This window comes from Ursus arctos, unplaced genomic scaffold (genome assembly GCF_023065955.2).
Source record: "Ursus arctos isolate Adak ecotype North America unplaced genomic scaffold, UrsArc2.0 scaffold_13, whole genome shotgun sequence".
Classification (NCBI taxonomy): Eukaryota; Metazoa; Chordata; class Mammalia; order Carnivora; family Ursidae; genus Ursus; species Ursus arctos.
Window position 1 is genome coordinate 48,689,549 of NW_026622797.1, and position 24,891 is coordinate 48,714,439.

A 24,891-nucleotide genomic window follows, 5' to 3' on the forward strand; every position below is an offset into this window, starting at 1 on the left:
TAGGAAAATGAAGAGACAAAAAGACTAGATAGAAAACCTCCGCAAAACACTAAACGAGGAACTTGTATGCAAAACAGCCAACCTAACTTAAATGTACAGAACACTTTCAAAGAACTGATGAATAAAGATATGAATGTTCAGTATTCACAGAAACAGATTAACACAAGATACCACTACACATCCAGAAGCCATAAAAACACTTGTATGCAAATGTTCACAGCAGCTTTATTCATGTTTTCCAAAAATTGGAAACCAATAAAATGTTTAACAGAATGGATAAACTACAGAAAATTCATATACAATGGCTCCTAGTTGGCAAAAGGAATACATGATTCAACGTCTCAAGAACTTTGTTATCAAATGAAAAGCACTGAGTATATACCTCATGATTCAGTTAAGGTAAAGTTCAAGTAGGGCAGGGTCCCCAGTGGGACCCTATGCTATGGTGGAAAAAAATTGGAAAAGTAGTTAGCTTGGAGGTAGACGTAGATTGCTGAGTTGCCTAATTAGGGTTAAATGGAACTTTGGTCCCAATATGGCTGTGAGCTAAAAAGTGTATCCACTTTCCAGAACTGTAGTTAAGATTTGCATATTTCAACTTTATAAATCTTCCTTAAAAAGATGTGTGGTAGATAGATGGATGTACCAGAGCAGAACTGAGGATAGTTTAAGGGAGGATATGAAGATTCAACGTACTGTTTTGTTTACTTTGTGTATTTGAAGATTCTCCAAATAAAATGTTTAATTACAAATCTCATCTATTTTCTGGGGTCCTAGCTAATCCCCGCAGAGAGCTGAGCTTAGAGTCTCTCAAGGTATAAGGGATGGAATCCAAAGAACAGTTTCCATTTTAAGAGGAATAAAAGCGGAAGAAAACATCAAGTTTGACGGCAAGGAGTCAAGAATTGGTGACAGTTCTTTGGCAAGGACAATGAAAGTAAGGTCCTTTACCTTTCATAGTATAATACCACAACTGTGACAGGTGTCTGAATCTCCATCACTTACCTGTTCCTGTAAAAGAACCTGGTGTTGACGGTATTACACTATGTGACAATGTTTTACTTTTCTAGGATCCATCCTTTTTTCATTCATGTCTTAGAAAATATTCTCTAATATGCTTTTTCTGAGAAAGATCTAGATACACATTTTTATAAGATTCTGATTTTCAGATTACTGTTGACATGAGACTGAAGAACTGAAATTCTGCCACGTAAATCATGAGACGTATCTAAAATGGCAAAAATGATCAAGGCTGTAACTTTGTTCTAGTTAACAGAAATAACAGTGAATGAAATAAAGGACGTTTACAACTTGTTCCTCCCCATGCCACTAGTACGAGCCTATTCCACAATAAAGGCTAACATTCTACCTTCAAACTTTTAACTTAACTCCAAACTCACAAACGCATTTTCTTATTCTTACTACTTACCTTTCCTACTCTTTGATGTCCGGTATACGTCTATAACCCAGCTATTTCTTTTAAGCTTCAGTTATGAAGCCACTAACCAAAGAATGCTTAAATCTGAGTATAAATTACTTATTCTCCCAGGAGCTTAAAGATCTTATGTCTTCATGATTATTCTCCCAAATGTTAGAAAATAACCATCAAATATAAATTTCCTCAAATCACAAAAATTGTAGATTTTTAAAACAGTATACATGACCAAATACTAGACATCAACAGAAAACTTTCTGATTGTCACTGGACAATGAATTAATAAGCAAACTTTTATTGAAGCTTAAAGTGTGGTACAGAAATACATTTCAACTGATTTAAGTCCAACACCATGAAGAGAGAAATAATGGCACCACAATTTTCCCTCCTCTATCATACACACTAGGATTAATTTTGATTACTATTTAATCTATAATTTTAATTTTTCTAGGCTTTATTCCATACAAATTTGTGTTTTTCAACATTAGACAGAAATCTTAAATCTATTAGGAAAAAAAAAAAATCAGACCTCAAGCCAACAAATGTCATCAAATCTACTGGGATACTGTTCAAGAACAAAATCCACTTTGAGCATTGGTCCTCAAAACAGTACTGAAACATTAGGTACTGTGTGGTAATTACAGAATCAAACTGATCCACTGACTGAAAGTTTCTTCAATGAAACTTCGAATCAACATGTTTAAAATAAAAGTCAAAATTTGTGTTCCAACCACTTGATTTCAAACCAAGTAGATTTTATGTTTAGAAACACTAAAAAAAAGTGTTTCATTTATAAATACGGAAGGAACAAAAACATCACTGCATCAATCCAGAAAGAATCAAAAAAATTTTGTGAGGACAAGAATATAAAAAATTTAGTCAACTTTGTTTTCTCAGCTGCTTAAATCTCATATTTGCAAATATAGCTAAAAGATGCCAACTCCTCAAAGCCTGTATTTCTAGTTATTTCCCACTGACCAGTTTGGAATTTTGTCTTACGGATAGCATTCTGCTTCACTGTGTATGACTGAATAACCTGAACAGTTCTCATTCTGGGAAGTTTCACTTGATGCTATGAAATCATGGTGAAAGGAACACCAAGAAGAGAAGCAGTTCAAGTCAGAACACTATCATAATGCACTATAAGGTCAAAGAACTTTAAGTCATAAGATGACAAAGACAGACTCCATTTTCAACCAAAGTTTATGGTACATTATGAATGAAAATGATTGGAGATAGCTGCTATAGTAAAAGTTAGGGTGAATCATCTGAGCTGACTTATTAAATCCTGTAAAAATACCTTTATTTTAATTTCCTTGCTAATAAACTTAAGTGATAAAAAATTTTATATAACTACTTAGCAAATTACTAAAGGCATGGTACTCATGAGAAGCTAATCTCATTTAATGGGAACACAGAATGGCATAGTTTCTGGAACAGTTCTGCCAGTATACCCTAATATAAATGTATGTGTCTTCCTTGCTAATCAACAACAGGTTTATTTTTGTCACTATCTCCCAAAAGAGCCCATGTTAATATAAAAGGAGGCCTTGACCTTAAAAAGAAGATTAAGCCCAGGGTCCACTCTCCCTTCCCCCTCCCGGGTGTAAGATTAGTATAAACCCACAGTGTAACAGTGTATTGCTTTATTGGGGGAGGTTGGGAGGCAAGACACCATGGTGAGAAACAAAATCAATTAAAGTACAGGTACAGGAAGCAATAATGTTAAAATAGTAATACACAAAATGGATAACTGCAATCATTTTCTTAAGAGGACTTGACTCGTGGAAGATAAACTTTAATTGCTGTTGCAAAAAACATCTGTATGAAGTAGAAACTGGTTTCGGTAACATTAGTAGAGAATATGTTCTAGAAAGTGGAGGTAACTGGATGTAAAATCCTGGCAGCAATTTAATAGAACAGTCCCAGATGATTAGGCTGAGGCCAACACCTAATGAGGACGAAAGCCTTGTCTGTGGGGAATTTTGGATGATACCTGGAGAAATATTACACTGTGCGTAAACCAAATTGAATTGTTTCCACAAGTGTTGTAAAGTTTCATATAGTAAAAGGTTTTTTCTACATGCACTTCAATTTCACAGCAAGAGTGGCATAGGATACCTAAACACAGAAGAGAGCATTCATGCAAGATATCTAACTCCTTGATATAATAATGCATACAATTCAAAATGATTACACTATCATTACATCTAGGGCTTTCTGCAGCTACAAGGTGGTGGTTATGGAAAGCATGGCCCCCGATATCAATATCTAAAAAGCAGCCACCACCTCCTTCTATGTGTGTTCTCTTTTTGCGTTTTTTCTTCATTTTTATTAATCAACTCTGCTGTTGTTGCTGCTTCTTAGCAAAACTGGTAAAAACAAAATTGTAATCATTGAACATAGCGCTCTGGCAATCAAGACGTTTAAAGCCTTCAATCTTCTGGGGTGAAGAAAGCACTGTGCGACATTTAGAACTCTGGGGAAAAAATTTAAATAAAGGATTAATGTTTCCAGTCTGAAGAAGTTTTCAAACAAAATAGTCAGTAAGTATTTAAGACTACTGTCTGAAGAAACTGTAGCATTTGAATATTTTAGCTGTCTCATGTGTGGATGGAGTGAGACATCCTATGTTGTCCCCCCACCTGCCCATCTGTCTACAGGGAAAACAGGACAGAAGGAACCCATCAATTGGGCTAGATATAAAGCAAGGACCAAGTCTAAACGAAGATATAAAGCATCTCCTCTTCCAGTAACCTTAACAGTAGTACTTCTAGATATCTGATATTTTTATTTCCTTTAAGATTTTATTGTAGGTAATAAAACAGATTACCTGATTTACAAACAGGGTGGTCACAAATTTTCCTGGCTTGAAGACTTCCACAACTTTCCTGATCAGGTCATCATAGGAGGTCTGACTTAAGTTTGTTTCAAAGCTAACATAAGAAAATTCTGGTTCTGGAGTGATGTGAATAGTCCAATAAGTTCCCTTAAACAAATAGTTTTATGTTAATAATGGAATGGGCACACTTAAATATTTAATAATTATTAAGCAAAATATCACTTACATCCGATTTCATTCCATTCATCGAATACCCACAAGGATTGAAAAGTGTGGCATCAATGACAGAACCTGGTATCAGGTCACGAATTCCACTCTCCTGGGAAAGGAAAGACTGAATTACACACAAATTTGAAAAATCTGTGAATGAGTTAAATTTTTAGTCCCCAAGAAGAATTCAGAATTATTCTTGAAACTGCTTACACGAGTGACATCCTTTGCAGTAACACCATCTTTCATGTAGAACTGGTCCATAACTGCTGGGTCAAGCTCACTCATCAGAATTTCCAGGGTTTGATCTGGCTGACTGATTACCCGAGTCTCTGGGAAATCCAAAGTATACAAGTACCTATATAAAAGTAAAGAGTAGTTTCTAAAAATGACAAATGGCAATTTAAAATAAATCCTGTAGAGACACACACACACAAATCCATGAAACTGCGTCCAACATACCAACAGTCAGAATTCATACGTCCCATACAATATGCTGCTCCATCTGTTGAGGGAGGAGAGAATGTAAAGTAAATTTAACAGCTCCTTTTGGTAGGATAGCCTTGCCCCCACCCTTCCAATGGTTAGGGTGATAGTGCTTGCCTCCTACCAGAAACGTTCTCATTGAAGGGAAGTGAGCTCACAAGTAGGCAGGATGCCCTCCGCCATCCCTTAAAAAAATATTTTACTAAAAATATTTTACTGTCCTTTAGAGATATACTTCAGCTAGTGAGTTACTTTGAGTGCTGAGAAAACTATGGCTCACTCTCCCCTAAAGCTCCATTAAGGAAATGGAATTTGATCACCCATTTATCTACATTCCCAAGTAAGTACAAGTCATTTTATGTAATACATTCTTTCCGTATTTTTGTTCCAAAGCCTAACTCAACACAGTAAATTAACTGGGAGATATTTACACTCAATTATACTCAGCATTGACAGAGCGTTGTATAATTTCATATTAGTAGATAAGAATAGGATAAAAATCGGACTTTCTTTTCGAATCATGCCTGTGAGGGAGGAGGGGGTGGAAATCTTAAATCATGCTTGTAAGTGCTTTTGTGCCAAGTTAGTAAAATCATCCTAGGTTTTCGGCCACATCTAGAATGTAAGGGTGTTAAGGGTGTTAGATTAGATAACCTTTAATTCCCTGACCTTGAAGCTCAAAAAGGAAGGTCTATAAATAAAAGCTTAGTAAATGGAAGAAAATCTTGCCAATTTATTTGAAGTGACGCTATGATCTCACTGTGTTGATCATTTTTAAGCCACCTCGATTCCTGAACAGAATGCCAGGCCAGAGTTTAACATGGACCAGCATCTTAGCATGGGGATGTGAAGGCACTATGCATTTTTCTGGATGGGAACAACCCCTAAGTTAGATATAAATTAGAGCAACTGGCTAGACAAAGATGACCTCTCCCTCTACCAAGTGATCAATTCATTTTCTTTTTCCATCTTTTCAGCAACATTGACCTGACGAGTACACACACTCTAAAATTTGTAATCAACTTTACTGATTTGTATCTTAACCAAATAACCATATTTGCATTCATATGCTTTCACATACATAAAAAGATCCTGGAAGGATAGACCCTCTAAGGAAACAGGTTTCAATTCTACTTAAACTTACTTGGGAAAATTGCATTAAGAAACTCTATTTCTTCCTGGAAATTCCGGTGTGGGTACCCTTGGTGAGAAGGCTTCATGAAATTCTTACGAGAATAAAAGAAGCTCTGAAAAAGATAACTTTATATGTAGGATTCTGTCACCTTTCCTAGTCAACTATTTTCTGCATATGCATATCAAAATCAAATCTATAGATATTTTCTCCAATGAAATTTAACATGTTTTCCCTTTAATAGGTTTAAAAGGTAAGTGGTCTTTTGCTGGCCAATAAACAAAAAATGAAGGCCACTGTGTCAGAGCAAGGTTCCAGACGAATCAATATCCATGCGATACTGTTACACAGAGCAACTGTGTTTAAGCTGTGAAGAATCTCAAGAAAGCATTAAGAATGCAGATCACATCCTGAGTTTCTGGAAACTAAAAAATACCCAATCTACTCATGATGGGTCACAACAACTGTAGAAACAAGGTACATTAATTATTTCTGGAGCAGTAATTTCAGATCTGATTTAAATAGGCATGGAAGCAACAATTTGAGAACATATGTACATTTAGTTTCAAGAGTCAGTGATTACCCACCACAACTAAGCAGTAAATATACACATTTATTTACTAGGCATATGCATATCACAGAGCCCTAACGTTTGCCTGGGGGAAAAAAGGATTAAATGTTTAATTACTTACTTGAATCGAATCAAACCCACTGTAATCCCTAGCAAGTTTCAACAGGGGAACCAGTGCTTTCAGCAAGAGGGTGGTACCACATGTCTTCAAAATGAAACGTCTCTTGGAGACAAACATGCTACTCTCACTGCATTTGAAAAAAGTCACAAGGTTATAATGATGTTTATGTATTACTGAGATGTTATTAATCTATTATTGGATTATTTACAATGTAAAATTTGGCTATTAATTTTAAATGTGAAGAAATCAAGGAAGCCAAAAATAGGCACTACAGTATTCCTTTTTCTATTTTACAGAACTCATTTTAAGGTTCCAGAACCCACAGAACGGTACTGAATTAGGTATAAAGTGTATCAGCTCATTACACAAACTCCCTTCTAACTATAAACTTTCCTCCTCACCTCACGTATCTTAGGATTTATTTACTAAAGTCATACTTTACTTCAGCTTGTACCACCCACTCTCACATTATTTCTGTAAACATCTCATTACTTCTTTCACTAGATAATAAACTCCATGAGGAAAGGAATTTGGTTTTACTCACCATTATATTCCTAGGGCCTGGCACATAATAAGCATTCGATAAATATCTGTATATGCCAAACACAAGCTTAGTAAAAACCAGGCACTTATGCACCTTGTTCAATCCAGTAGCCTCAAGGTCCATTGTAATACATTTAAGAAACTAACATTTTACTTGGGGCGCCTGGGTGGCTCAGTCGGTTAAGCGTCTGCCTTCTGCTCAGGTCATCATCTCAGGGTCCTGGGATGAGTCCCCCATTGAGCTCTTTGCTCAGTGGGGAGCCTGCTTCTCCCTCTCCCTCACACGTTTGTACTCTTTCTTAAATAAATAAATAAAATTAAAAAAAAAAAACCACCACCAAACTAATGATTTTATTGGATAAATTAGCTTTGTACTTATAAACATGTTGAATGGCTTTTTTCTCCTATATACCGCAAAGGACATCTAAAGTAAACACTTTATTTTATACCACTATTTCTCAAAATAAGGTAAAAATGATTACAGTACTAAGATCCAGAGGAACAATTTGCTATTCCCACGTAAAGTATGATTCAGACTGAAATCAGGTAGCTAACACTTGTTTTTGCAGGACTTACCTGAGTACATAAGCTTCCTGCTTGTCAGTTTTTGTCACACTTATGATTGAACATTGCACATCCTTCAGAAGTATGTCCCACTCAGATCTATTATTCAACAACAAAAAAGATGATTAAGTCATAATAGTACTTGCCTACCTGAATAAAAATTATAAAGCTCTTATACTTCAGTGTTCTAACACAATTTACACCATGTATTTTATGTTTGTTGTCATATTCTTGTTCCGGTTTCTGGGTAACATTTAGTTTTACTTCAAAAGCCTACCTATATTGACATATCCACCAAGTAACAAAGAGCGAACTGGAAATATAAGCTATTTGCAATTTACTAAGAAAAAACAAATGACGACTGAATAAGCCATGCACAGAGGAAATTCAAAAGGCCAATAAACCAAGGAAAATCATTACCTTTCACCAACAAGCAAGTGAAGAAATTAAGTCAAAATGAGATTTTTTGCTTATCAATTTTTTTTTTAAAGATTTCATTCATTTACTTGACAGAGCACAAGCAGGGGGAGCTGCAGAAGGAGAGGGAGAAGCACGCTCCCCACTGAGCAGGGAGCCTCACATGGGCCTGATCCCAGGACCCTGGGATCATGACCTGCGCCAAAGCAGAAGCTTAACTGACTGAGCCACCCAGGAGCCCCGTCGCCTAACAAAATTCTTAGATTTTTAATCCTACTGGAAGAATTACAACTTAAAAAGCATCATCTCCTTCCCTGATCAGATTGGCAAAAAGATTTAAAGGCCTGACTGTTAGTAAGCTCAACTCTCATTCTGTTTAGATACTATTTTCTATAAAATTAGCAGCTAATCATAATACCTAGTAGTATCTAAAGTCTAGAAACATCAAAAACTTGAAACACTGCCTTTGTTGGCAATTCAAAGTCAATAAGATTTTGGGGTAACATTATGCCACTCTTTAATAGGATTAAAAAAAATGAATATTTCAACAAAGTGAAAAGTCTGTATTACAGGCAACAGCAAAATGGAAGTCAAATGGGCATGAAGTTGGTTTTAATTTTATCTGATTGAGACCTAAGAAGTGCTTCCTCTTTAGTGTGCCCACTACGAACAGAAATACATAAAACAATAGGACAAGCTTACAATGACCAGAGTAAAGGCTAGAAATGTTTTTAAGGCTCTTAATGTTTGACAGATCATTCTTGTATACCTAAGAAAATGGCATATTATGGTTAGCTTTCTTATCCAGTTAAGACTCTGTAAAAGAAATCCTCAACAGCACAGTCAGCACAAAAACAGGTATGTTTTATTCTTTTGTATTAAAAATCAAGCACAGGGACACCTGGCTGGCTCAGCCAGTCAAGCACGCAACACTCGACCTCAGGGTTGTGAATTCAAGCCCATGCTGGGTATAGAGAGAACTTAAAAAACAAACAAAACAAAAAAACCAACAAAAAACACACGTAAAAAAACCCAAAACACACAAGCATAGTACCAGTCAACCCTGCTAGCATTTTGTGCCCGTTTCATTATTTTCTAAAAGAAATTATAGGACCAATCACAGAAGGCAGTAATTCCTATGTTGGGTAAATTAGTTAAATTGCACAGTACTCAGACCTACCTGAAAAAAACTTAAAATACGTTAGGCTTGCTAATGATTTTAAGATTTTATTTATTTATTTGAGTGACAGAGAGTGTGTGAATTAGTTCGAGCACAGGAGAGGCAGGGGGAGGGTCAGAGGGAGAAGCAGACTCTCTGCTGAGCAGGGAGCCCAATGTGGGACTCAATCCTGGGACTCTGGGATCGTTACCTAATCCGAAGGCAGACGCTTTACCAACTGAGCCACCCAGGTGCTCTAGGCTTGCTAATGATTATAGAGCCTATTTGCCTATAACTTTGCCAAGGAGTTTTAAAAATTTATATTTTGGGGGGCGCCTGCTTCTCCCTCTCCAGCTCCCCCTGCTTCTGTTCTCTATCAAATAAAATCTTAAAAAAAATTATTTTTACTTTCTAGAGAGGGGGAGTGGGAGGAAAGGGGAAGAGAGAGTGCAAGAGAATGCATCTCAAGCAGACTCTATGCTCAGTGCAGAGCCTGATACAGGGGCTTGATCTCACAACCCTGAGATCATGACCTAAGCCAAAAAAACAAGAGTCAGACACTTAACCGACTGAACCATCCAGGTGCCCCTGCCAAACCATTTTTTAAAAGAGCTAACAATTAGCTTTCTTTTAAAAAGGTGCCAACAACTGTTTATATAAAGAAAAAATACATACTGGGCCATATCTTGGCAGTTTGTTTCAAATTTTTTAAATGGTACAATTTGTTATTTAGGAAGAAAACATTACAATTAAGATCCAGTTCTGAGCAACACAAACTGATCATTTTAATCCTTTCATTGTAGGTGGTCATACAATAATTTGGGCTTTTGTATTTCTAAGACTCAAAGTTCACTAATGTATGAACATTTCAGAATCCACTGTAGTTCAATTCCACAAATAATTGCTTTAACGAAAAAAGGAGTAAAAGGGCTCTAAAAGAAGCTATTGCTTTTCTGTTTTGTGACATTTCTTGCAATTAAATATCTCTGGGCTTGGTTTCTTTATACCTAATAGGCAATAAAACCCACTTCCCATGACTGGTATCACGTGACTAAAGATTAAATTACATAACCCATACAAAATTTACCTACTTGATGGTAAGAATTTAAGCACTGGATACGTAGGTAAATAATAAAAACACCCACTATAAGAGGCACTGAGTAAAATTCTGCAGCACAGGGGGGGTCTCTCTTTAGAGCTCATCTAAGTCAGATCTTACCTAACAACTTCCCACTAGAATCCAGCACTCTTGCAAATATCCTCTTCCACCCACTGGACACTCTACCTCCTCAGTTATATTCACTATACATGCAGACTCCTTCCCCCCAGTTTTACTGAGATAATTGGCATACATCATTGTAAGTTTAAGGTACACAGCATAATGGTTTGACTTACATGTTTGTGAAATGATTACCATAGAAAGTTTAGTTAGGATCCATCATCTCACATACACAATTAAAAAAAAAAAAAAAAAGCAAAAAAAGAAAACAAATCTTTCCACTATGAGAACTCTTCAGATTTATTCTCGTAACTTTCACATATCACACAGTAGTGTTAACAGTATATTAAGACTTTTTTTTTAATTAAAGATTTTATTTATTTATTTGACAGAGAGACACAGGCAGGGGGAGTGGGAGAGGAAGAAGCAGGCTCCCAGCGGAGGAGTTGGATGTGGGGCTCCATCCCAGGACTCTGGGATCACGCCCTGAGCCGAAAGCAGACGCTTAACGACTGAGCCACCCAGGCGCCCCAACAGTATATTAAGACTTTTAATCATGCTCCGTAACTTTCCTTCTTGTAGAACTTTGTTTTTCTCTGGATTTAAAAGCTGTCTTGCTTTTTCATTTGCTTTGGTTTTCTATGCATTAATTTATCCTCAGATGTTCCCCCAACTGTTTCCTTTGAACATTTTTGAGTGGTTCTTGGCCAAGATTAGGGTACTAAGACTTAGCTAGTCAGAAAGTCTATACACATGGATGGGGCTTGTTGACTGTGGGCCTACACAGGGCACTGTGGGGGTTTCACTGGGGCACTCCCTCCCTATCGGTATTTTTTTTTTTTTTTTGAAGTTCTTTCCTGGGCAAGTCAGATTATCCAAATATTCCATTTTCTTGCCTGGAGAACATTAAGATTTCTGGTAGGCAAAAGAGGGTAAAGGGCTAAGGATCTCACTCATTAGAAGCTTTTTTTTTTTTTTTTTAAAGATTTTATTTATTTGACAGAGATAGAGACAGCCAGCGAGAGAGGGAACACAAGCAGGGGGAGTGGGAGAGGAAGAAGCAGGCTTGTAGCAGAGGAGCCTGACGCGGGGCTCGATCCCAGAACGCCAGGATCACGCCCTGAGCTGAAGGCAGACGCTTAACCGCTGTGCCACCCAGGCGCCCCTCATTAGAAGCTTTTATTCTTTATTTTCAGTATAGTCACTCTATCCCTCAACAGTACCTGGTCCCCTCATTTCAGAGAGATCCTTTTTTACTCCCAGAGAATAAACCATTATCTAATCTTCAGATTTCCTGGCACCCCTCTTTTCATCTGACTCAGACAAATTTTATAATATAAAGACAATGAATCAGAAGAGCAGTTGAAATAAATAAAACACACACTGATGAATATATAGGTAACTAGCTCTATCCCCATTTCCTGTATTTGAGCCACAGTGGACTTTTCCACCAACCATTCATCATAAATTTATTCATCCAAATCAAGCCACATGAAAGTGAAAGACAGCATTACAATTACACTGAGACAGCACATATAAACTTTGCTCTGGGTACTGTTGGAATGGATTTCACCTTACCTACAACCCCTGTCCTCAGCACCCTTCCTCTAACTCAAGTCACCTCACTCTTCCCATCAGATCAAAGATCTTTTCACAAAAAGGTTTTAATACTCAGAAACCTTTTCAAAGCATTTTATTTGTGGCTATTGTGGTATTCATGCAAATCCCACTAGTCATTCCATATAGTTAGGGAGTTTGTGTTTTATTGTTTTTATCTCCAGTGCCCAGCCCAGTTCCTAAGAGGCCCTCAAGTATTTGTTGAATCTGGCAATAATTATTCTGATTAAACCTTATGGACATTTGGGAAAATAATGAACAGCCTTAAAATTTTTGTTTTTTATTATTTTTAAAAGTAATCTCTATGCTCAAGTGGGGCTTAAACCCACAACCAAGATCAAAAGTTGCACGCTCTACCAACTGAGCCAGGCAGGCGCCCCATATAGCTTTAAAGATTTTTAAATCTAAAACTGTTACATGCTCCTTTACTGTTTGGGATCTGTAGAACATTTGCTGCCCCCAATCCTGTGTGTTTAGAATGGATAATTCCTACTGATGTTTCTCACTCTTCTGTCCTCTCCAATCTACTAGAGCCCACCAAGGAAACTTTTTATTCCAGTAGTTATTTTCCTGTTGCATTTTTAAGTTCCACCTTCTATTTCTCTAAGACTTTGTCTTTTCCTTTTAAGAGTGTTCACTCTTACAGAATGGTTATGACAGCTGTTTATAAAGCTTTATCTGCATCACCTTGAGGTTGTCTTTTTCCTTTGAGGGATGCTGAGAATTTCCCATTCGTAAGTTGAGCAATTTATGATCGCATCCTGAACATTTTGATGTTACGTAATTTTAAATCTTGTTTAAATCCTATGGAGCATGTTGATTTTTAAAACTGTTTTAACAGGCAACTGAAATGGTTAAGTTCAGTCTTCAAGTTTTTATCCAGCTTCTCTGGGTTTTAGTTTAGTTATGAAAGCCCCTTGCCATGGTACTCAGATCTGTCCTGCTTTCGTGTCACCCAGTGGCCAGACTGGGAGGTGATCCATCAGTTTTCAAAGCCGTTGATACACCATTTATGATCAGATCTATACAGGAACAGCCCACTGGTCTTTATATAAATTTTTATGGGATCACTTTCTTCACCTCTCTCCTTTCCATAATCTTGCCGACAATTTCCGGTTTGGGGTGGGGGGCCCGATTCTTGGGTTCTCCGGCTAGAAAGCAAAGGCTTTAGTTTGTCCACCTGCCGCAGGCTGCCTGTGACTATCTGTCCCTCTGTGGCCAAATGGGTAGACAACAAAAAGGGAAAAGAGCAATAGGAATATCCACGATGCTCTTCACTCTTGGGACCACAGTTCCTCTGGTCAAAAAGGGGTCCCCCCCCTGCACCCAGAGTGTTAGGCATCTCTCTGGCCACCACAACTGTTACAGGACTGCCTGCGCTGTGGGCAGAACACACACACACAAAGCAAAGCAATACAAAGACAAAAAAGGGATTTTCCCTACTCTCTCTGACCCAAGGGAGCAGGCCCCCTTTCCTTCTCTGCAGACCAGAAAAAGACCTCTCTTGGAACTCTTTTTGTCTGCACATAGGGTGCAGTTCCCAGCTTCTGGCAGCTTTTCAGGCCACCCCAAGAGATAACCAAGGGGGGGGGGGGGGGGAAGAAACAGGAAATCACAGCTGTTTCAGTGGTATTTTGAGTTATGGTAACCTTCTTCAATTCACCTGCTAACATTTACTTTTCAAAGTCCTCAGCTGTTCCATGCACTCTGCCCAAGGTTTTTAGTAAATGCAAGAGACAGTAGAGTGTGCTTATTCCACCTTGAGGGAAACCAAATGTTCTTGCACTCATTCACCATCAGTTAATAAATTTTGCAACCAAACTCTTCCTCACCTAAAAGAAACCCTCTACTATTTTTTCAAAGTCACGGTATAAAAGAATGCGGTTATTTAGAACACCTTAAAACACAGCTGAATGATCAATCAAAAAGACAATTTTAGGAGAGCCAATAGGCTCAAAAAAAAAAAAAAAAATCAAGGGGCAAGATGGGAGAGAAAACTGAAAAAGCCAATACAATACTATACATGTATATAAAGAGAAAGGTGAAAAACCAACTCCAAAAACAGCTGAGAATTTCAGAAAATTATTTTATCACACTTCTTCCAGGAAAATAAGCCTCCTTTTGTAAATTAAGGTTTATTGGATCCTAGCCACAACCAGATCTGGGTTAAGTATCTCCCCAAAATAGGATGTTCTTTACCAATAACAGTACACAGATTGAATAATATTAGGTTACCATACCAGAAAGCAAAACATTAACAGTATATTGTATTTGAAGTTTTCTTAAAGAATCTGTGATTTAATAAAAACAGAACAAGTTAGAGCACTTACAAAGGAAAAGATACAACTAATATGAAAGACTTCTAGATCATCAGATTCAACAAAACCAGAAATGGACAACTGACTACATTTTTAAATGTAATATGTAAAAAGTAAATGCCATAGGTCAAATGACCTTCAACAAAGGTGCCAAGACTACAAAATTAGGGGGAAAAGCCATCAAACAGTGCGGGGAAAACTGGGTGTCCTCACAAAAGAATGAAGTTGGATCCTTACACCATCTATAAAAATTATTAATAGGTTAAAGATCAAAATTAAGACCTAAAACTACAAGTCCTCGAAGACATAGGGTAAGCTTCAGGACACTGGATCTGGTAATGCCTTCTTGGATATGACACAGAAAGCACAGCCAACAAAGGCAAAAGTAGACAAATGGGAATACATCAAACTTAACTTTTGCACATCATAGGAAGTACTCAACAGGAGAAAATACTTGCAAATCATACAGGTGATAAAAGGTAAATATCCAGAATATATAAGGAACTTCCCCAAGAGCAAAAACAAATAACCCAATGGAGCACCTAGCTGGCTCAGTCGGTGGAGTGTGGGGCTCTTAAAATGGCGTTGTGAGTTTGAGCCCCACTTTGGGTACAGAGATCACTTAAAAATCTTATAAATAAATAAGTAAATTAACCCAATTAAAAAACTGACAAAGGACTTGAATAGACAATTCTCTAAAAAGATACACAAATGGCCAACAAGCATATGCAAAGATGCTCAGCATCACTAATCGTAAGAGAAATGCCAATCAAAACCATGAAATAACACCTCACATCCATTAGGATGTCTACTGTAAAAAAACAAAACAAAACAAAAAGTTTTGGCAAAGAGGTGGAGAAGTATTAACATTCGTGCACATTAGTGAAAATATCAAATGGTACAGCCATTACAGAAAACAGTAGGGACGTTCCTCAAAACCTTAAAGATAGAATTACCACCACATGACCAATCCAGCAATCCCACTTCTGGGTATATATTCAAAAGAATTCAAAAAAGGTCTGGAAGAGGGATTTGCACACCCATGTTTGTTGTTGTTCACAACTGTCAAGAGATGGAAGCAACCTAAATGTCCATCAAAGGATTACTAGATAAAGAAAATGTGATATATACATACAACATGGATGAATCTTGAGGACCTTATGCTACGTGAAATAAGCCAGTCATGGAAGGACACATACTGTATGATTCCATTTATGAGGTACTCACACTCCTACGAAGTATCTAAAGTAGCCAAAATCCTAAAGGAATATGGTTGCCATGGACTCGGGGAAGAGGAGAGGGGAACTTATTGGGTATAGTTTGTTTTGCAAGATGAGAAAGTTCTGTTGCACAACAATGTGACTATACTTACAATACTACCCGCTTAAAATGGTAAATTTAATGTTAGATTCTTTTAAATCACAATTTTACGAAGTAAATGCCTGAGGGAACAGAATGCTGCTGGCAGATGGAAGAAACCCGTCAAGGCAGAGTATCACTCTCACATCACCGGATGAGCTGTATCCTAACCTCAGATTCTGTAGGTCAGACCCCGTTGCAAATGGTGCCTAGAAATTTGCATTTAAAAGGCCTCCATGCGAATAAAAACTGCTGGTTTCAGGGTTACCAAATAATTTACCCCAAAGTCACACAACTACATGAAGCTTTCCTGAGCTGTGACCTTAAGGTGACAGCCTGATGCCTGTTTTAGAGACTTACCCCTTACCACAGTACATTCAGGCTTCCATACCTTACCCAAGGTATTAGTATTTGGGTCAACACCATCCTTAAAATAGCCTTTCCCTTTTGTTCAAAGAAATCAACTGAAAATACACAGTATTTTAATCACAGTATTAAATTCTCTATCTCAAGCTTTAAAATTTTAATTACTATTAGTATAATTACTGCTACACTCAGCTGATTATTACTTTCAACACATACTTCTTTAAAAATGGGTGCTTTGGGGATAGCAGTTCAAACTTTTTTTGAAACTTTTGTGAAGAATGTAATGAGGAGCTTAATTCAATATGAAGCTTTTCTATTTCAAAACATTTACACTAAAAGGTTTCTTGGCCATTAATGGGTTGTACTTTTCTTCAATGTAAAATCACTGATACTGCAATACTGTGCAATGATATGGTTAAGTAAGGCAGGAGTTCTGGGAAAGTTAATGTTGAGATGTGATTTACACTCTTTGCAAGTGCCCCCAATCCTTTACTAAAAATTTAAATTCTAGCTTACAAAATTTGAAGGAGAAAAACAGAACTTCCCACTAGTCCTAAATGTCTTCTCCAACACGAACACTATAGATTCTAGTTGTTATGGTTTCACGTTAACTGTGCAAATACTACACCTCTAACCTTCCCACAGTTATATTCTCTTCACCTCCACTACAATTTCCCATCTGAACCCACCTCATTACTAGGAATAATAGCTCAGGGTTATGAATTCAAAAGCAAAAGTCTTTCTTCTCAGCAAAATTTCTTATTTTCTCACAGACTTCCTCCCCATAGCTGCCATTTCCTAGAACATAAAAGGCTTTTGTTTGGTCCAGCAACCCTAAGACCTTTTAATATATGATCACTGATTTCTGTTCAGATCCTTTTGAAATCTGAAAAACTGCTGGAGAAACTGCGGGTTAAACCTATTATACCACTCCTTCCTCAAATTCAAGTAATGTGTGAATTAAGTCTGTTTTAGAACATATCATCTATTCCTTTATTCATATGGAGACCCTGGACTGCAGCTTTTCTTCAACATATTGTTAACCGGTATTCTTCAACCTGAGCTACACAAGATTTTCCATTTTTAAAATTTATTTTTATTTTTTAGAGCATGATGCGGGCTCGATCTCACAATTCAAGAACAAAAAGGGGTGTCTGGGTGGCTTGGTCGGTTAAGTGACTGACTGTCCTTGATTTCAGCTCAGGTCACGCTGTGATGGGGCTGGGGCTCCGGCTCCTTGTTCAGTGGGGAGCCTGCTTCTCACCTCTCAATCAATCAATCCAGAAATCTCAAATAAATAAATAAATAAATAAATAAATACAATCTTAAAAAAAAATATTCCCAGATGGAATGCAGATCTAAATATGAAAAGCAAAATGAAATTTAGGAGGGAAAAAAAAGAACATCTTCATTAATCTAAAATGAGCAAAGATATGTTAAATAGAATGCAAAACTGCTAACCAGAGGCAGCTAGCTGACTCAGCTGGTAGAGCATGAGACTCTTGATCAAGTTCAAGCCCCATGTTGCCTGTACAGGTAGGTTAAACAAAACAAAACAAAACAATAAAAACAAACCCTACTAACCATTAAAGGTAAAATACTGGTAAGTGGACTACATTACAACTGTGCACTTCTGGGGCACCTGGGTGGCTCAGTTGGTTAAGCCTCTGCCTTCGGCTCAGGTCACGATCCCCAGGTACTAGGATAGAGGCCCGTGTCAGGATCTCTGCTCAGTGGTGAGTTGGCTTCTCCCTCTCTGTGCCCCAACCGCCTCCCACTCATGATCTCTCTCAAATAAATAAATAAAACCTTAAAAAAAAAAAATAAAACCACAAAACCTATGCACTTCTGTTTCTAAAGATATCACTAACAGAATAAAAGGGGAAGCCACTGAGGGTGCAAGATATCTGTAATATACATATTAGAATTCATCCACAATAAAGAACTCCTACAAACTGAGGAGGCATTCCAAAAGAATAGGCAGCATTTCACAAAAGATATCCAAATGGCTAATAAAGATATGAAAGGATGCTCAACTCCATTAGTCCGATGGGAAGTACATACTATTGTACACCCACAATAGCTAAAATTAAAAAGATAATACCAAGTGTTAGATGAAGATATGGAGCAACTGGCACCCTCATGCTGGATATATGCACATCTTATGACTTAACAATTCTACTCTGAGGTGTATATGTAACAGAAGCGCAGACATATTGTTCACCAAATGACATATTAGTGTTCATAGCAACATATTTGTATTAGCAAACTGGAATCTACTCAAATACCCATTCACAACAGAATGAAAAATTGTGCTACACTGACACAAAACACTACACAAAATGCCAAACATAAGGTTGACCAGAGAGAAGCTTTACATAATGATTCACACTAAATGATTTCATGTTATTAAAAGCTCAAAAACAGGGAAAACTAATCTATAGTGGTTAAAAGTTGGGAGGAGAGGGTAGGATTGTAACTGGAAAGAAGTACAAGGGGGCATTTTCCCGTAACATCTTTGTTATTTAACGTCTAGCATCTATAGCAAGGCCCTCTCGGAACATTTGTGCCTTCCCAATTAATCCTTTTCATGTCCTTAGGTTTTTATCTGTTTTATTAACAGTGTAATTTATTTACTTGTTTATTTTAATCCAGTCTGTTAATGTCTTCTAACTATGACTTTAGTCTATTTGCATTTTAATGTAATTACTTAGTGGAGGTATGGAGGCAAGGGCTTTCTGGCTTTTACATTTTTATCATTAAATAAAGATACTAAAGATAAATTTTACTTTATAGAAATATAATGATATAATCTAAAACTCCCTAGTGACTCGATCTCCTCCTCTTGAATAAAAATACATCAAACTGCTAGGACACCCTTTAACATGTAGCCTTTTAGACTACAATCTGACAAACTCTTCCCCAGCCTTGTTTGCTTAAAAAAGGAGAAAAGGAGGGGCGCCTGAGTGGCTCAGTCGGTTAATCGTCTGCCTTCAGCTTAGGTCATGACCTTGGGGTCCTGGGATTGAGTCCCAGGACCGGCTCCTTGCTCAGCCTGGAGTCCGCTTCTCCCTTTGCCCCCTGCTTGAGCCCTCTCTGGCTTGCTCTCTCTTAAAGTAAATAAATAAAATTTAGAAAAAAAGGGAGGGAGGAGATGGTCTTTAAAGGCAAACAAAACAACTCCCTCCAAAAGATGATAATAATACTTATAGAGTGGTTACTGTGTGCCAGTTTCTTAAATACTGTACATACATTAGCCCACTTAATCCTCACAACGACCCTAAGAAGACAGGTACACCATCATCTTCATTTGAGATGAGGAGACACCGAACAGCTGGCTATTAAATGGTGTCTGAATTGAAATTTAGATATTCCAAGGCAATGTACTTAACTACTTCATTATACATTACTCTTTTAGGTTATAATCCTCCTCCTCTGCCCAACTCCTCAAGAGACCAGAAACCAATGATCCCTCTCACCAGGCCATTGATTTTAGATGATTTACCAAGCATCTACTATTTTTCACGTATTTTTACCTCCTACTAAATAACCTAACCTGTGCATCCTTGCTTGACAGGTCACAGAGAAAGGCTCCTAAAGGTTGCCAATGGACTTCAGCTAAATGGGACAGGTTTTTCAGTTCTTTCTTGCTCTAATCTCCAACAGCCGAAATGTGATATAAACTCTCAAAATAGTGATTTAACGAATGTTTAATGTCTATAAAACATTGTGGCACTAAGTTATGAACAAAACAGAATATTCTGTCCTTGAAGGTTTAACTTCTGCCATCATTTTAAGAACCACACCGAAGGAGCAAAACAATTTCAGCAGCCAAAAGTACAAAGGAAAAGTGGTTCTCAGACATTTAAAGAAGGCAAGCTCCCCTTTTATAAGCCTTTCTCCCCCTCGACTCAGGGAACTTAACCAGAAAAGCCCAAGCTTAAATTCTGGCATTTTTGCCTAAGAACCGGGAGGAAGGAAAAACCCTTTCCTTTACTAAGAATGTGTGCTTACAAATAAAGCTTCCAAACATGTAAAGAGCCAGAGCAAAACAATTTGTTATCCACCTTGTAAGACTTACTCACTAGTTCTTCACTGACAGAATTTTCTAACAGTATCTAATCACAATTGTTTCATCGGACGCATACCACCACCACCACCACCACCACCACCAGGGAGTTTTCCCCTTTGTGAAATGGAGGAAATTTAAGCTTCCCCTATCTGTAAGTAACTGCTTCCTAGAATATAAAGTGTTTAAAGCTCAGCCTGGCACGTAGTAAAAGGCTACGATAGACATTTTAAGTGTCGCTTGAAAAATGAGACCTGTCACATTTTAGCTAACACGACGCTTTCCAGGAGTAGACTCCTTCAAGATAGATATACTGCCGTAAAAGTCCCAGCAGCACGTGTCCGCCTGGATTCCCTTCCCCAGTTGCTTTTTGTCAGGGACAGCAGCGAGCGCAGCCTACATTCCTGAAACGCCCATTGGCCCACACCCTGGGGCCAGGCTCTCGGTCGGGCCCAGGAGCTCATTGGTCGTCGCCCTCAATGAGGCAGCCGCGCCGGTTCCTCCGCCGCACCGCCACACTCGCCGCACTTGTGCGCCGAAAGGCAAGGGGTGGCCAGCGGTGTGAGCGCCGCGGAGAAAGGCCCAGCACCTTCGCAAACGCCTGCGCGTTTATTTGCGCTTGGCTTTCCAAAAACCTCAAGACCTCTCCTTTCCTGCGCGATCAACCCAGCTCTCTCGCGTGACTGCCCGGGGTGGGAGGCTGGGGCCCCAGATTCCTTTGCAGGCTTAGGCACTAAAGGTATTATGTCCTGGTTCGGACGGGCCTCTAGCCCGTAAATGCAGGCAAACCTCCCAGCACACCGCACCTCGGCCGGAACCCGCCGACGCCGTAACAGGTTACACACCCAAGGTCAAGAGTCTCGGGGGCAAGCCTCGGTGGGCTTCGCGGCCGTTTCCCGGGGCCGCCCCGAAAAGGATTTGGTGCAGAGCGCATTAAGGCGGCGGTGGGGCCCAGCCACTGCGACACTGCTCCCGCCCAATCCCCGCCGCCCGGGCGCCACATGCTGCCAGCGCGGACCGCGGGCGGGAGGCCTGCGCGCCAGACCCTCAGTCGGAGACCGGGAGAGCCCCCTCCTCCCGCAGCACGCGGAAAGAACGAGCCCGGCTTCAGACTCGCTCCCTCCCTCCTCGCTCCCCGAGACAGGCACGCCCAAATTAGCGCCTGACTAAGCCTGCCGAGCCACACCTGCCGGGGAGCAGCCCGCGCGGCCCCAAGACGTCCACACCCGGGGCCCCGGACCGCCAACTCCGGAGGGGAAAGTCGTAAGGCGCGGGCCCACAAACCACCCCGAGTGGCGCCGCCCGCCGCCCCGCACGCCGCGCGGGGGACGTTACCTGAGCACGCTGCGCGCCGGCCTCCTCCCCTCCCCCCGGGCAGCGCCCGGCCCAGCAACGGCGGCGGGAGGAGCCGGCTCGCGCCCCGCGTGGACGCGGCCGCTCCCCCCAGCACCGCAGTCTCCTCCACGGCCACCGAAACGCGCCCCGCCCGGGGACCTACCCCACCTGAAGGCTGCGGGAACCCGGCCCCCGCCCCCCGCTCGTGGCTGATGCCTTCGAGGCGGCGACAGCTCCCAGCACCCACCTGGGGATGGTGCGAAGATCTCCAGATCCTTGATTTGCGTCGGGCTGCTGCCTGGAGAACCAAACCTCCAGCAGCTTCTCGGTCCCTTCGAAAAAATGTGCAGCTTCCATCACCGTGAGACTAGCGAACAACCAACAACCACAGAAAATCAACTAAATTAAATCTCTTCTCCCGCCGCTGCCGCCGCCGCTGCGGATTGTTCCAGCTGTGTTACTAAAGTTCAGGTTCCTTTTTTTTTGCTATAATTTTATATTAACTTTTTTTAAAAAAAAGGATTAATAAAATTTTCCCGGCTTTTTTTTTTTGTGTGTGTGAGCGAAAGTTGAACGTGAGTCTGTTGGAAATAGAGGCAGATACAGTTCAGTCTCTTGTAGTCCGCTGTTTCCCCGTTAGAGAGAGTAGAGCGAGCGCTAGCTAATGTCGCCGGCCATACTGTGGAAGCGAGGGCGCTGCGTGAGCACCGCATTTATATACCCCGTCTCCCCCGAAAGGCCAGGAAGTGACGCAGCATCCCGCCCCTGAGGCTCATTGCTGCTGCCGCCTGTCAATCAGCAGCCGCCGTGTTGCGGCTGGCTGGCGGCCCGCCTGCCAGGAGCGCGGGGAGCTACCCGCCGCGCTGCGGTTCGGGTTCGCGCTGTCCCTTGGGCGGGAGACGGCGCTGTGTGGTCCGGCTGGGGGTTAGGAACCTGGGGTCGAATGCAGAATGGGTGGGGAGAACAGGAAGGGAGTGAGGAAAGGCTGTGCAGTGCTGCGTTAAACAACTGATTAGCAGAGAACATGGGTGGATCCTTAGGAAGGGTTGGCGGGGTTCCGCGGGGGCGGTGGCCACTGCTGGGATGGCGTGGTGGTTTTGATCCTGTGCAGTTCACCGCGATTGCTGAGGTACTTGGCGATTCTCAAAGTGCGTTTCCCCAAGGCTAAAGAAGCCACGCATTAAAACTCAACATTTGTTCGTGACGCACATGTTGCTAAGGGTCGGATTAGAAGGCACTTTAATTCTGCTCGTGCCTTAGCTGATGTGCGAGTAAACGCAGTTCTCGACCCGTTTACACAATAGCCAGAAGCGTTGTCTCCCTATTTAAAAAGAGAAAAGCAACGTGGCGCCCAGCCTTGGAGGGCTCCGGCTCTTACCTACCTCCCACCATGTGGCTTGCCAAGCCTTGGAATTGGCGGAGTGCAGCAGCTGCCGTGGAAGCACTGGCAAGTCCGTGCTCGATTAGGTCAACTGGTGGGAATTTATTTTGCAAAACTATTTCTAGAAACTGGTTTATTAAATATAATCTGAAATTGTTTGATAACATTTTTCTTTGACTATTCTCAAACTGATGAACTAGTTGAAAGCCCCCCCCTTCCAAAATTTACAGTGATATCATCTCACGTGCTCCAGAAGAATTTGGAAATTCATATAACAGGCATTCTGACCTATGACTAGCAGTGATTTAAAGAACCATGAATTTTTTTAAAAATTTAAAAAAAGAACCATAAATTTAATACTTCGGTAATCAATGTAAACTGTAAAATAGTTGGCAAGTCGTAGTTTTCAAACAGTTTAACCCGAGGTGGCAAAATTGTGGTAACAAAGTTCATGACTTTTACTCGGGAATATGGAAGGAAAAAACCCAGCCTGATATAAAAATTACCGTTGTCACAACCCAAAAGACTTTTCTCTATCATCCTTAGAGAACACTTCCCTCAACCGAAAGTGAAATGAGATAATGTTTTAAGCGTGAAAAACCTAATGAAAAAGACGTGGTTTGAATTTGCACTCTAGATTCCCTCCAGGGTAGTATTTGTCTTACAAGAATGTGAGTTTGTTCACATTTCTCCATGAAACCTGTTGAAAGAAGCTACGTTGTGTGGTAGGTACATGGACTACTCTTGCCATGTTTTTAAAAGCATCCAACTCAAACTGGGAATTGGGACAAAAGATAAATGTTGCTTATTTTATGATAATAATAATTCAAAGAGAATGTGGTAGTTATACTTGGAATAAAGATAAAAGAGGTATTTATGTGTTTTACAAGCTATTCAATTATTTGATGGTTGCTTATTGAAATGAAGAATCTGTCTACTAAACCACCTCAAACACTAATTGTGGTGTAAACATAATTTGGCTTATAATTGCTTATAATTAGTTGCTTTTCAGTTACTATTATGCTTTTTCCCAATGCAATTTAAGTTAATATAAAAATGCCAAGAATCTTGGCAAGGTAAGTCCTTGTTAATTTGATAGAGGATAATTTAAATAGTGTCTACCAATTGGATTGGTCCTTTGTAAAATATATTATTTTTCTTAAGCATCATTACCATCTTGAGGCTCAAAGTCCCTTGTACTAATTACTAAGTTGGTCAGTTACTCTCATTTGAATATTTTGCTAAGCTTAATATGTCCAAAACATATCTTTGGCTCCCTCAGATGATTTACCACAGAGCAAGCCTGAGTGATTTTTTTAAACATAAATCCAATTATGACATTTCTCTTAATATTTAAAAATCCTCCAATGGTTTCTCCTTAGACTTAAAATCAACATTCTTTACCTTAGCCTTCAAACCCCTATATCATGTGGTCCTCAACTAATTTTTCTCCGAGCCCATCTCCACTCCCTAGGCCTATGCCCTAGGCATACTGACATTTCCCTTTTTAGGTCCTTTTCATATGTCTCAAATGCTCTCTCTCCACTTTGTATAGCTTTTTCATTCTTTTCACTTAGCTCTTAGCTTAAATGTCCCCACCTCTGAGAGGTCACCTGTAGTAGTAGGGCATAGGCTAAACTAAGATAACGAAGAGACCTCCAAATACAGTAACTCAAGAAAAAGATTAAAATTTATTTCTCTTTCACATAACATCCAGAGGCAGGGGGGTGGTGAGGCAGTTCTGCTT

At 39.7% G+C, this 24,891-nt stretch overlaps 1 protein-coding gene across 1 annotated transcript; it reads right to left on the reverse strand.

Annotated features, from left to right (window-relative positions):
- Positions 1–1,710: 1,710 nt before the first annotated feature.
- AMD1 (adenosylmethionine decarboxylase 1) lies at positions 1,711–22,456 on the reverse strand. Its single transcript, XM_026511637.4, has 9 exons — positions 22,011–22,456; positions 7,917–8,003; positions 6,798–6,924; positions 6,118–6,220; positions 4,950–4,992; positions 4,701–4,845; positions 4,504–4,596; positions 4,269–4,424; positions 1,711–3,914 (listed from the first exon to the last, which is right to left on the reverse strand). Exons 1-9 carry the CDS (start codon positions 22,118–22,120, stop codon positions 3,774–3,776), a joined length of 1,005 nt encoding a protein of 334 aa, XP_026367422.1. The 5' UTR covers positions 22,121–22,456; the 3' UTR covers positions 1,711–3,773.
- Positions 22,457–24,891: the final 2,435 nt, after the last annotated feature.

What these genes read in the sequence shown, in the direction of transcription:
- AMD1 (XM_026511637.4), bottom strand. Translation starts at nt 22,120, where the DNA reads ATGGAAGCTGCACATTTTTTCGAAGGGACCGAGAAGCTGCTGGAGGTT. An exon ending in CAGGAAGCTTATGTACTCAG is followed by an intron (nt 6,925 to 7,916) that starts GTAAGTCCTGCA and finishes TTTCAAATGCAG; the next exon opens with TGAGAGTAGCATGTTTGTCT. An exon ending in TGAATGGAATGAAATCGGAT is followed by an intron (nt 4,425 to 4,503) that starts GTAAGTGATATT and finishes TATTTGTTTAAG; the next exon opens with GGAACTTATTGGACTATTCA.